General features: G+C 38.2%; 1 protein-coding gene across 6 annotated transcripts in view; it reads right to left on the minus strand.

Annotated features, from left to right (window-relative positions):
• Positions 1-936: 936 nt before the first annotated feature.
• Positions 937-12,428, minus strand: part of LRRC4C (leucine rich repeat containing 4C) — a 473,950-nt gene continuing 462,458 nt past the window's right edge. For 5 of the 6 annotated variants that reach the window (XM_088166807.1, XM_088166804.1, XM_088166805.1 and 2 more), the window contains one exon: positions 937-3,589. In XM_088166807.1, coding sequence (XP_088022933.1) covers positions 1,631-3,547 — 1,917 coding nt within the window. In that variant the 5' untranslated portion in view covers positions 3,548-3,589 and the 3' untranslated portion in view covers positions 937-1,630. Of the gene's footprint in view, positions 3,590-5,293; positions 5,481-12,428 lie in introns of all 6 variants that reach the window. The other variant, XM_088166808.1, reaches the window with a different exon arrangement.

Raw genomic sequence — 12,428 nt, forward strand, 5'->3', positions numbered from 1 at the left:
TGAAAATACGTTCAGAAATTATATACAAGTTTCCTTTTTTCCCCCCTAATTTAAATAATCTTAAAATGCTTCTGTTCAGCTGCCAATGGGTAGAGAAGTTTAATTTGGCAGAACTTCTGCTTGGAAGAACACAATGTCCTGAAGTGGCTTCTTATGGAGAGCCTTCCTTTTAGCTTTCAGCATGCACAGTGTATACCAGTCCTATACCAACCAGCTGAATCCAGAGAATGTATATGAACAGAAAAGCAAAGGGTGTGCATTTCCAATTGGTAAATGAGTCTGAGTTTAAATTAATGGAAACCAGGTACTCTGCAGGGTGTCTATCTGTCATGAAAATTACAGTAACTTATAATACCCTCTGATTTGTCTGACTTTGTTCTTTCTGGTTTTTAAACCCAAATCCTCAGATTTCTTCCTGTGATTTACTCCAGGAACACGATTTTGATTTGATTTTGCACATAGGGATACAGCTCTTATTACAGGTATTATTATGGCTAAGCTTCTTTCATATTTGTGCCTAGAAGTCCCAGAACAACTGAAGTGGAAACCACTAACTTTGATATAAAGATGAATTTTCTTATTGAAAGTTACAGATAATAAAAATCAGAAAAAAGTTTTCAGTTTTGTCTAATAAATTCAGTGAAACTGAAGCTCCTTGCAAAACTTTTCTGGCATTGTGAAAAGTATCTTGTGATGTAATAGAGCTAATTGCAAACACCATTAGAAGGAATAAATCTCAATCTTTCATTAGAAATCAAACACCCTTGTTTGCCAGTATGTTGTTTTCATAAACTAAAATGAAAACTGTAATGATCCAAAATGGTTTAATTATTCTCTTTAAAGTGATTGTGTTTTGGACCATCAGACCAGATTATTGTAAGAATTTTAGCAAACTTTTGATGTTTAAAGCCACACTAAGAATGAGCTATATCCAAGTACAGAAAAAAACCAATATTTTATTTATAATCTTAGTTTAGTGTTTGAACTACAAATTCTGGTTCTAGAATTGCTTAAAAGATCATGGGTTTTATAGGCTTCCACAAGTAAATTAATTTTTGGTTTGGTTTTTTTTTTTTACTTTTTTTTCCATTTTTTTCCACAGAATGGTGCTTTCGGTAAATACAGAGCAAATCATTACATGGAGAAAAAAAAGGTTTACTTGTTTTTCTCACTTGCAAAGTTATTGTTATTACTCCATTCTCTGTTGAATATTTTCAAAAAGGGCATGAGAAAGCAAAAGAAAAAAGAGAAAGTGACAAAATAGACCGAATCTCACCACTAGAATTCACCATAAAAATTCCCAAAGTGTAACAGAATTCTTACAAAATTTCCTAGATCAGTTCTTTTAGGGAATCAAGATCTCCTATGAAAAATATGGCAAATGGGAGTCAGAGTAGGTTGGGCAGGAAAACGGGAACGAGGAGGGTAAATAACTGCAGCAAAAACAGGTTCTGAGGAATACACATAATTTTGTCTGCTTTAGATCACAATAGAATTTTTAATAAATAAATTTCTTTTTCTTTGTAAAGACACTTTTGAAACAGTAGATTTAGCCCAGTCATTTGTGTCATTTGTTTTATAAACCATCTTTTGTTGTCCCCCCACCCCACCCCTTAATGTCATAAATGTTTTAGATTTGAGTCTCTTGAACATTGTCTTTCGAGTTCATTCGGATCAATAACGGTTCATGCACTGAACTGTGTATTGAATTTATTGTGTTAACTGTTGTTGTGTGGTTGAAAGGAGATTTATAAGAGTTATAGTGATTTAAGTGCTCATGCTCTATTGCTGGCATGGGCAAATGACTCTCTATGGGCGTGTCACCTGTAAGCTCATCATCCACATTAATGATCTCTACAGTCCGTGTTGGAGCATGGTGGTTCTGCCGGTGATGCTGTTTCCTCATTTTGTAGAAAATTACCAGCATCACAGCAGCCATGAGAGTGATAGCCACAAAACAACCAATTATGATTTTGGTAGTCTTCATAACCTCATCTATTCCTGGGATCCCATTGTTTGCGTCCGTCACAGGAATGGTGAACGTTTTTTCTGTTGATCTTGTGCTCTGTGGAGTGAGTGAGGTTGTCATGTTAATGGTTTCCCAGTTGGTAACTGGTGTGGGCCCAACCTGCTCTGTGGTCTGTGCCTCATCCTGAGAAGGTTCCACAGTCTCTACCGTGACGGTCGAGAAGTACGTGTAACCAGGGTTATCCAGGGCGGTGACATTCAGCGTGGCAGAAGCCGTGGTATTCCCAACAGAGTTACTCACCATGCACGTGTACAAACCCGTGTCTTGCACAGTTACCTTTGTGAAATTTAGCGTGCCGTCGCTGAGCACAGCGATCCGAACTCTGTACGCCCCGTGCGTCATCACGGATCCGTTTGGAGTAATCCAAGATACGGAGGTCAGGGAGGTGGATGCCCGGCATTTCATCTCCGCAGCCATGCCTTCCGTGACGTTGAGGTCTGCTGGTGGCTCCACTATGACTGGAGCATAGCACGTGAAGTAATTCAGGTCCAGCTCACCGATGTACCTTCCTTTTAAACTGGGAGGCGTGTGGCAACGGGCACAGCATGCAGTATTGGAGGGTGCCTTGTCTTTAATCCACCAGCTGAGCCAAAGGATATCACAGTTGCAGTTCCAAGGATTGTGATGCAAGTGGATCCTTTCCAGGCGGAGCGGTGTGAACAGGTCGTGAGGCAGTAGTGTTAGATTGTTGTGTGCCAGGTTGATCTCTACAAGTGACTGAAGGTTATCAAAAGCATTCCTCTCTATCACTTGAATCTGGGACTGTATCATCCACAATTTCTGAAGATGCATTAACCCTTGGAAGGAACCTGGCCGGATGGCAGTCAGGTGATTCCCAGAAAGATCTAACTCATCCAGTTTTACAAGCGGAGTGAGGTTAGGGATCTCTCGAAGATTGCACATGGCAAGGTTCAAATACCTCAAGTTGGACAGACCTTCAAAGGCACCTTCTGAGATGTATGAAAGCCTCTTCAATTCCCCCAGATCCAACCTCCGGAGAGAAGGGATTCTGTTAAAAGCATAAGAAGGGATGCTCTCAATGGGGTTGTTTCTCAACCACAGTTCCTTCAGTTTTGACAGGTATACAAAAGCCCCATTTGGGATAGTGGTCAGACGATTGTCAAAGAGTTCCAAAGTGTTCAGATTGGCCAGACCATTGAAAGCCCCTATTTCAATTGTTCTGATGTGATTCCTGCTGAGCTGCAGGATTTCTAGGTGCCTCAGATGCTTGAAGCTATTAACTTTAATGATCTGGATCTGGTTCTCATGGAGATTGAGTAGCCGGGTGTTGGTGGAGATGCCGTCTGGCACGTCTCGAAGATTTTTCCGTACACAAATCACTTTACTGAACTGGTTGCTGCAGGAGCAGACAGAAGGGCAAGTTTGAGCCCTCACTAGACCAGCCACCACAAGAAGCTGAAGAGCCAACAGCACCACAAGCAGGGGGTCAAATAGGGCCCTGTTAAACCTAGGACCTATCATTATCTGCTGTGGATGTAAGGTCATCTTGTTCAACATTCATAATTTATTTGGTGTTGGTCCTTCTGGAGTTTGAATCGTCTGAAAGAAAGGAAGAAAGGAGAAGGAGAACATTAATTTAATCTCAAATAATTGTGTTCTCTCAACAAAGCCTTCTCTAGTCCTTTCAGTCAACTCTACCAATTTCTTGAAATCCAATAGTGAGAACAGGTATAGAATTTCTAATATTATTTTTCTGTACAGATATGTGTATCAGCTGCAGCTGGCAAGGAGATAAGAAACAGCATTACATTAGTTCTCCTGCACATTCCAATGTACCATGTAGGGAGGTGGATGGCAGATAAGAAGTTCTACCACAATGAATACCTAAAAGAAATGTAACTCAGAGGAGAGTTGAAAGAAAGCACAAGCACCTCAAAAGGCAAAAGTTAGTAACGTGGGAATGTACTAAGACAGGAATTATCAGAGTATTGAATTTTTTACATGTTGCAAGACAAGACAACAGATAATATGAAAAGCAAGTGGAGCCTCCTGCCTGGTATGGGTAAAAATCTTTGTCTCAATAACAAACATGATTTCTGAATCAGAGTTTAACTAGAAGTAAGTCTCTAAAACTCAGTGTCATGCAGATGAAAGGACAAGATTTTACCTACAATAGTTAAAAAAAAAATAAAATAAAGAAGCATGCTGAGTATCATCCAATTTAATGATATGTCCTCTTCAATTCTTTTGTTTGGCACCAGCAGCAGAGAAGCACTCATTAGCAAATGTGTACTGAACACAGAAATGAGAAGAGCCATTTATTTAAATGCTGAAAAATATCCCTGTAGCTGCAGGGTTGGCAGTTTCATTGGCACCTTGAAAAAACTCTCAAAAAAGTCTTACTGCAAAGAGAAAAAAGACCTCTACACTACAAATGATCATTACCATTTTAAGAACTTCAGTACTGATTCATGTGTGGCAGTTTTTATAGTCCCCAGCCTTTGGTTCATTTTCAATCTGCTGCTCAGTTCAAGATTCCTCTGTTGCTGAGATTAATGAAATTTCTTATAAATCAGCCAAAAGTGAAGTCTCAGAAATTACAGCAAGCTTAAAGCATATTTATAACCTAGAGCACCCAGATGGATAGTACATATATATTCAGTAAAACAAAATACAATAAGGCAATGGTTTTCCACTCGAGGCTCCAAATTGATTCATTTCATGAAAAAAAGAGACCTTTCTTTAAAGAAAAAAAAAAAAAAAAACAAACTAAAAAGACCCAGGAAAATATATTAACTTTCATCTCACAGCAATTCATTTAATGAAATACTTTTTTTTCTAATTATATATTCAGACAATGTGTTTTTGAGAATTCATTTCTGCATTTTTAAAAAATCTGTTATAAGGGTTCAGAGCTACCAAGTGTTCCCATCTCGTTTTTAATAATTTACTGCAGAGAAAGCCAATATAATGGTTAAAAAATTGTGAAGGGAACTAGAAAGTCTGGGCTGTATCTGTATGTTTGATCTCTCTGTATGTGCTATTTATAAAACATCATTCTTGTTATGAAAGATTCATGAAACTAATGTGTTTTGCAACCTTCAGCAAGTCACTCAACTTCTCTCTCTGCAGCTTATACTTCTGTCCCATGGCTCTGGAGAACCCTGTGGCTGTGGTGTTAGATATTATTACTGCTCCTACCCCTCCATCCCTTCCTTCTGCCAACACCTGTAACTCCTGAAATCAGCTTCATGGCTTTAGGATAATGTACTGGACTAGATGAGGGGTGGCTGCTCTACACACCTTCCTTTTCTCTGCAGGCTCACAAGGTCACTCGTCTCTCCAGAGGTGCTGAACAGGATGTATGGAATCACTCTGATCACTAGAATTCAAGTTGGCTTGCAAAAGTCCAACTGTAGTAAAACTATCTTCAAAAAGCAGGTGAAAAGGCCATAGTTCCCATCTTTCTTACACAGTTATGAAGAAAAACCTACCATTGTGGTAAAAAGAATTCTATTAGAGCCTAATATCAATTTTAGAGTCCTTAGTTAAGATCTGTGACCCATGAATTTTGCTGCTGAATAGTAATTGTCCATCATCTGTGAGAGCTAATGTGATTGTATTAGCATTTTTGTCCCTTTTTTCTTTTTTTTTTTTTTTTTTTTTTTGTGCAGTAATTTGTTTTTCCTTTCTCATTTTCAAAACTCTTCTAAAACTTTTACCCTAAGGACTTGGACTGAATAACGAATTCCATTAACAAGTAATAAAACAGACACAGAAACACAACAAACCAATTATTTTACCACTGCACTGGTGCAATGCTTTTGTGTTCACTGAAAGTGGGATGAGAACTCAGCCTGCTGTGCCTTCCTTCAGAGCTGCCAGTTATGCTTTTACACAAGGCTGGTGAGGCACAGGCAGCACATGGGGCTTGCAGAGGTGCAGGAATCTCCTTCTCAGACCAATTCACTACTAAAGGTCAGCTTTGGAGGATGTCATAGAGTTTCTCTACCTTTCTTTTTGTGACTGTCTGCTCTCAGTCCTGTATCCTGGATTCCCTGAAGGACCAGAACTATAGCATTCGTAGAACAAAAAAGTGCAGAGAAATAAGAAAGGCCATGGGAGAGCAAGCACCCTCAACATGAAACTGTGTATGCCCCAAATCCCTTCAGCTGCTCTTTTTTTAGTCTCCTTAAAGCTGATGATCCCAAGCCACGCTGCCAGCACTCCAAGGCACTTTCCTCCTGTTCCAATTACTTGAACCTGATGGTATCACCCAACATTTCCTTTATCTAGTTCTTCATCCAACAAATCTTCCCTTTTCATCACTACACATATGCTCCATGGGGGAAAAAAATCATTTTACTTGAGTACATCATTACAACAAATAAATTATCCAGTTATGAGGTTGATCAGTAAATGTTGTCTAAACCAAACCAAAATGTTTCCACGTCTCAGTTGCAAAAAGATTTTTGAAAGAAATGCTTTTATCTTCTTAAGATAAATTCCCCATATCCTTCCTATTTTTGGTTATTGACTGAAACAATGAATCATTCACATAGAACAGCTTTTTCCTTGTACTGAAGGCCAAAATTGCCTTTGGCTTTTACATTTACTGTTCTCCTTAGTCTTGTGCTAGGGACGTCTCAATCAAACATATGCTTCAGTACAACCATCTATCAAAGACCTCCAGGGAAATCTGACACCGTCAGGTTTCTGTAAAATTCAAATCTGTGCAAACTTCAAGTGCAAGTTTGGTTACTGACTAATTGATAGCTTCTCTGAGTCTATAGTTTTGAAGACAGAATCACCAATTTGTGATATGTGAATGCAAAGTTCTAGATATATTTTCACCTGTACTGCTTTGTTTGATCTTTCTGTGTCTAAACCATATCTTGTTTAATACATAAGTACATAATATCTGTATTTCCATCCCTCTGCAACATTTTCCTGCAACATTTCTACCATTTGATTTAACTTTGGATTTATTTATATTACTTGACTTTCCCCCCCTCTTCTTTGGCAATACAGGAAGCAAAATGCAGGATTTAGGACAAGACTAAACTAAGTGGACTTGGTGCTGCTAAAGTTCAGGGGAGCTGATAATCCAAAAAAGTGACCATGACCAGCAGAAAATGTACTAGGCAATATCTTGCCTGTCCTCACTTCCAGCTAGTGAGGTTTGCATGAGGCTGACATATGGCAGTAAGATTCCTAGTGGCAGGAAGAATGCAGTAAAAAGATCCTTTCTTTTATACTGGTGGTTTTCCAGAGCTCAGAGCTTAAATATTCAGGAAGTCTTGGTGGAGGTATTTTATATCAGGGTAATTTTAAATCATAAATATCTTGGAAATATCCTGGAAAAAAAATTAGCCAGCACAAAATCACAGTGGAAAATTAATTTAAAGCCTTGAAGGGTGTTATGGAAATATTTTAATGGGCTTTACATAAAGATCCATCTGGAGCTCTGTACTAGAGTAATTTGCTATTCAATAGCTATTTATGCTAGAGACACATGAAGGTTTAGCTTTACAAACCCACACATGGAACACAGACCATCAACCAGCTTCTTTAGTCTTTGTTGACACCTCTTTGTTTTCTAAGTAATTTTTTTTCTCATTTTTCTACTACCAAAATAGCAACTCTATTGGTCAAGTCAATACCACTAGTGCCCTCTACTGTATAGACTAAAAACTTAGTTGAAAAAGAATTTCCCTTACTGCACAATCGGTCCCTCTGACACAGTATAATTATCAAATGTGTTTCCAAACACAACCTTAAGTGTGTCTGTGGCACTGCTCTAATTACCACAGCATATCTCATCTGTTTTTTTAGCACAGTAATGTACATTCTCTTTATGGCCACGGAGACATTCCCAGACATATACGGAGAGTTGTTAGTTTGGTTTTCTATTTGCACAGAAATAAAAAAAATCTTCTTTTTGATACTGAGTTTTGATATGCATGTTCTCTTCTCTATAGTTTATCTGACTCTTTGTTTCTCTCGATGTACAACACATTTTCCTCTGAGCTAAAAGCAGTGTCCTCTTAAGATCCAGTGCAGAAGATGAAGCAAGGAATGACAGAGCTAATCTACCTCTGCAGCTATGCACAGTGCAGCTTTCCTTAGGGACAGCTTGAAGGACACCGTAGTTACCCTACTGAAATGTAACTCTGCCAAATGTGTATGCAGAGATGCCTTCCTTATGGGCATTGTAATAAAACCTCCCTTTTCTTCTTTTTCTTTTTTTTAATTTTTTTTTTTTTTTTGTAATTAGACCTTGGCCCTGATGTGTTTTGTTCTCCCTTTGCTACCCTACCAGGAGAAAGTGACTATGCTCCCTCTGACTGCTGAAGGATTTTCCTGTAAAGGGGGGGGCTTTGATAACAAAAGGGAACTTCCACACCATTTCCAAACATCTGCCTAATGAGGTATGGCAGGTGGCAAAGATATTTCCCCAAGCTCCAGTGACCCTTAGCTGGATCACTGGCAGTTTAGTTGCTGTTGGCAACTCATACTTTGCTTTCTGTCTTGTCTCTGGGTCTATGAATAACTATCATGCAGAGCTGTGCAGTGCAAAGGCCATGGCTTTATCCCAATATATGGTTTAAGATACAGTATGATCTAGCACACTTTGGTTCATGCTCTACAGCTGCCATGAAATAAAATTGAGATGTGATGTTATATGTACGGCGTTGAAAATATAGACAGAATTTATCAAATATCAGGTGTTTAAACTATCACGGTAAAATTACATATCACAAATACATCAGAATCAAGTCTCAGCTGAAGAATTGTTAAATCCCAAAAAAACCTCTTCCTCAGCCATGTCCCAGAAAATTTCACGTTGAGAAACATTCAAATCACTTTTTTCAATTTTTTTCAAGTTGACAAATATGTGCATGCATTCAGAATATGCATCTTGCTTCACTCTATACAGCACAGTTATGTATGCTGTACCTCACACTCTTTTAAGAGGTTTTCTGAGAGAAAAACCCTTTGCAATGATATCTGCATTTTTTCAGAAAACAAGCCTCTCTACAGTTGCAAATTAAACAGCAGATTTCCAAACATGTGAAGAGAAGCTAGGTGTGTCAAGCAGCTAATTATGCTGGGAAGTCTCCTCCAGTAGCATCAGCACCAGAAAATTGAAAATAGTTTCTGTATGGAACAGAGCTTGGAGTACAGCAACAAAAATAGGTCCAAATCCCAGGATGCCCTTATGAAGAAGTAACTCTTTTGACTCTCTTTTCAGGAACTCTGAATGCTCCAAGGGCCTGAGACTGATCCCCTTTTGGCAGCAGTGCCAGCAGAAGCAGCCAAGGGAATTCCAGCATAGAGACACGCACACACACAATATGCTTTAGCTCCACAAAGTACTGGAACACACGAGGGTTAACCTTGGTCCCAGAACAGAGACTGAACTGTGGGCAGGGAGTTCCACGGGGGTCAGAAATCCTCCAGCAACATCTGCTCCAGCAGCCTGACATGTGTGTCCCCATATGGCAGTGCAGGGTTGGGGCTGATGGAATCACATTTCTGGGGATTCACCCACCACAGCCTCCCGCCCACCTCACCTCCCCCCTTTTCTCTCTGGAAATGCCTTTCCACCTGGCTGAACCCTCAAGGACTTGAGCTCTCAGTTCAGGAGCAGGGCAAACAGTTTGCATGCTGTTCCCTGCCCTACACAGTGCCATGATATCATTCTGGTTTTCCATGGGATGCTTTTGTCACTAAAAAAAGGAACGCATGCTATGCCCTTAACAGAGAACTGCCATGCATCATCATCCAAAATCAGTGAAATGGTTTACAGTAATCTCATCTCTTCCTAATATTTTTTTTTATTTCTTCATGGATTGACTCCTGTCAGAGGTGTTTGGCTTTTTAAAAACAGATTGGTTTACAATGAAACGCCATGTCTGTGACTATAGAACTGGGTAACTTTATCTACATTCTTAAAAATCAGTTTTCCCTTTTCACTGCTCTAGGCCTTTAAAAGTCTCAACAACAGTTAAGGGAACCATTGAAATAATGTCTAAAAACCTGGGAGGTTTCAAAGCCCAGCAGTTTTTATCTCTTTGTTTTTTCTTTTATTTTTAGTTAAATACAGTGGAGGCCAAAGCAGGCTAGATAGACAGCCCTGCAATGCAAACTGATTGCTCAGGAGACCACACAAATCAAAACACTCACAATGCAAATTATTCTCCCCTTTGCACGTTTCACTGTTTTGCTCTGGGACATAGTTCTGTGGCCCCTTGAAGCATTTAAGTGGAGGAAGCAGAGTGGATATTGCTGTACCATAGATACTTCCCAGTTCTCTCCTGCAAGCCTTACAAGACTCAGCTGAATCACTGAGACACTGATATATGAAAGACCTAAATGTGATTGGACACATTCAATCCTCCTGAATCACCATTGATTTCAGGGGAGTTCAATCAAGGGTGAGTTTGACCCAGTGTGCCTTTTTCTTCTTGTCTTTCATTTTGTTATACAGGAAACAGCTTTATTTCACCCACCTTATTTTCCAGCATGATTTCATGTTTCCTCTCTCATTTTTTCCTAAGGTTTAAACTTTTCTTTTTAACATCAGTTAAAAGAAATTAACATGAAATAAACATTTTAAAAATGAGAATTTGAGCGTACATGGGTCCAAGCAAAAATATTTGCTTTTTAGCTGGAAATTAACATATTTCACATTGATTGAATTTCAGTCAGTCTGGTATTTCTCTTTATTTATAAATATAATTTTACTCTTAAGCATCATTCACAGTTTGTATCCTCAATAAAACTAATTTCACAGGAAAATCATAGAAAACATCAGATGACACGCAATGGATATTTCTTTAGGACAAACTTAGATTTCTTAAGAGGAATTATATGACTTCTTTGTTGTCCTCTCCCTGGATGTCACTCCAGGGAGTCACTCCAAGGGTGATGAGGACAAAACAATCCTAACTTCTGTGTTCAGACTGTTCATATTGGTATGAATAGGAGCAATCTGTGAACTATTCACAGTGAACTAAAATTCTTGCATAAAAGCCACCACCATACAGCTTGGTCCTAGTGCACCCAGAAACATTCTAGAATTTTAATCGGAATTAACTTTTAAGTGGGTTAATTCTATTGCATTAAATCTTAGTGTGGACATTCTTATTTAGAATTTAATTTAAGCTAAATTGAATCAAGGCCACTGTAACTTCAATTAAGAGTGTCCATAAAAGGATGTCATGTAGTTTAGCTAGTCCCTTTTCAAAGTTAATTTGGATTCATTTTCTCGAGACCCCATATAAACATTAGGAACTTTTGCTTTGTATTGACTTGGGCTTGATTCAAACCAATTACATAAAGGCAAAAAGGTTTCCTACCTCATCACTGATCCCCCTGGGTTACTGAAGTTCCATTTTGCTTCACTAATTCAGTTGATGAAATACATTTTCTCTGTCATTTTGTTGTTTGTTTCATCTCATATCTCCTTCTGGACAGATATTTATTTAGGGGGAAACAGCAACGGAACAATAGAGATTTTACAATAGTCTGATAATAAAATTCTCTTAATTACAGAAGTCTGTCATGGCACTTCATGTGCCAACCATGATATAAGAGGAAGTCATACAAGCAATCACCTTCTGCATTTCCCTCTCTTACGGCAGAAATATCTCAGTGAGCAATAATTAAACTGCACTGTTTCTATAACTATGCTTTCTTAATTACTTTTTCATTTATTATCAAACTAAAACCACAGATCCATGTTAGGAAGGCATCTGAGAACCACAAGGAAATTAGCACAAAAAACAACCCTTAATAAAAAATTATATGTTGTTCTAAAGCACTGGTCTAAAACCATGCAGGTTTTAGTCCTGTCATACTGGAGTCATTTTTTTAAAAGACTATGGTATTTTCTGGTTTTAGCAGAAAATATTTAAAAACAGTACAGTGATACTTTATTTCAAACAAACTAGTTTTGGTCCAGTAGAATATTATAAATTTTTATACATGGAAATATTAAATTGTAAATTAACATTCTTTTCAAACATATACTATAACATTTCAAACTGGTAGGTAAAAATCTGTACTTTAAGTATAGGTAATATTAAAGTTTGTGTCTTTTCAAAAATGGAAAGGCAAAAATGTGCAGGTCTCATGGAATCCAAGGTATTACACCTGATTACTTCCAGAATTTTCTCATTATTCGCAAATGATAAAAACAGACGTGGGAAATGTCAGGTCAGAACAACCTAAGAATGCATATATGAATGCTGCCAGTGTAATGAAGAGAAACAAACAAATAAATAAACAAACAAAGAACAATTAGAGCATATACCTGCACTTGATAAAGTTTCATCCTAACCTTAGAAAATTGGAATCTAGTTTTTAAAGTCATTTCATTACAATATTTGCACTTGTCTACTGAATGTGCTGGTGCTGAATATTCTTGTCA

This window comes from Sturnus vulgaris, chromosome 6 (genome assembly GCF_052056855.1).
Source record: "Sturnus vulgaris isolate bStuVul1 chromosome 6, bStuVul1.hap1, whole genome shotgun sequence".
In the NCBI taxonomy this organism is placed as follows: domain Eukaryota; kingdom Metazoa; phylum Chordata; class Aves; order Passeriformes; family Sturnidae; genus Sturnus; species Sturnus vulgaris.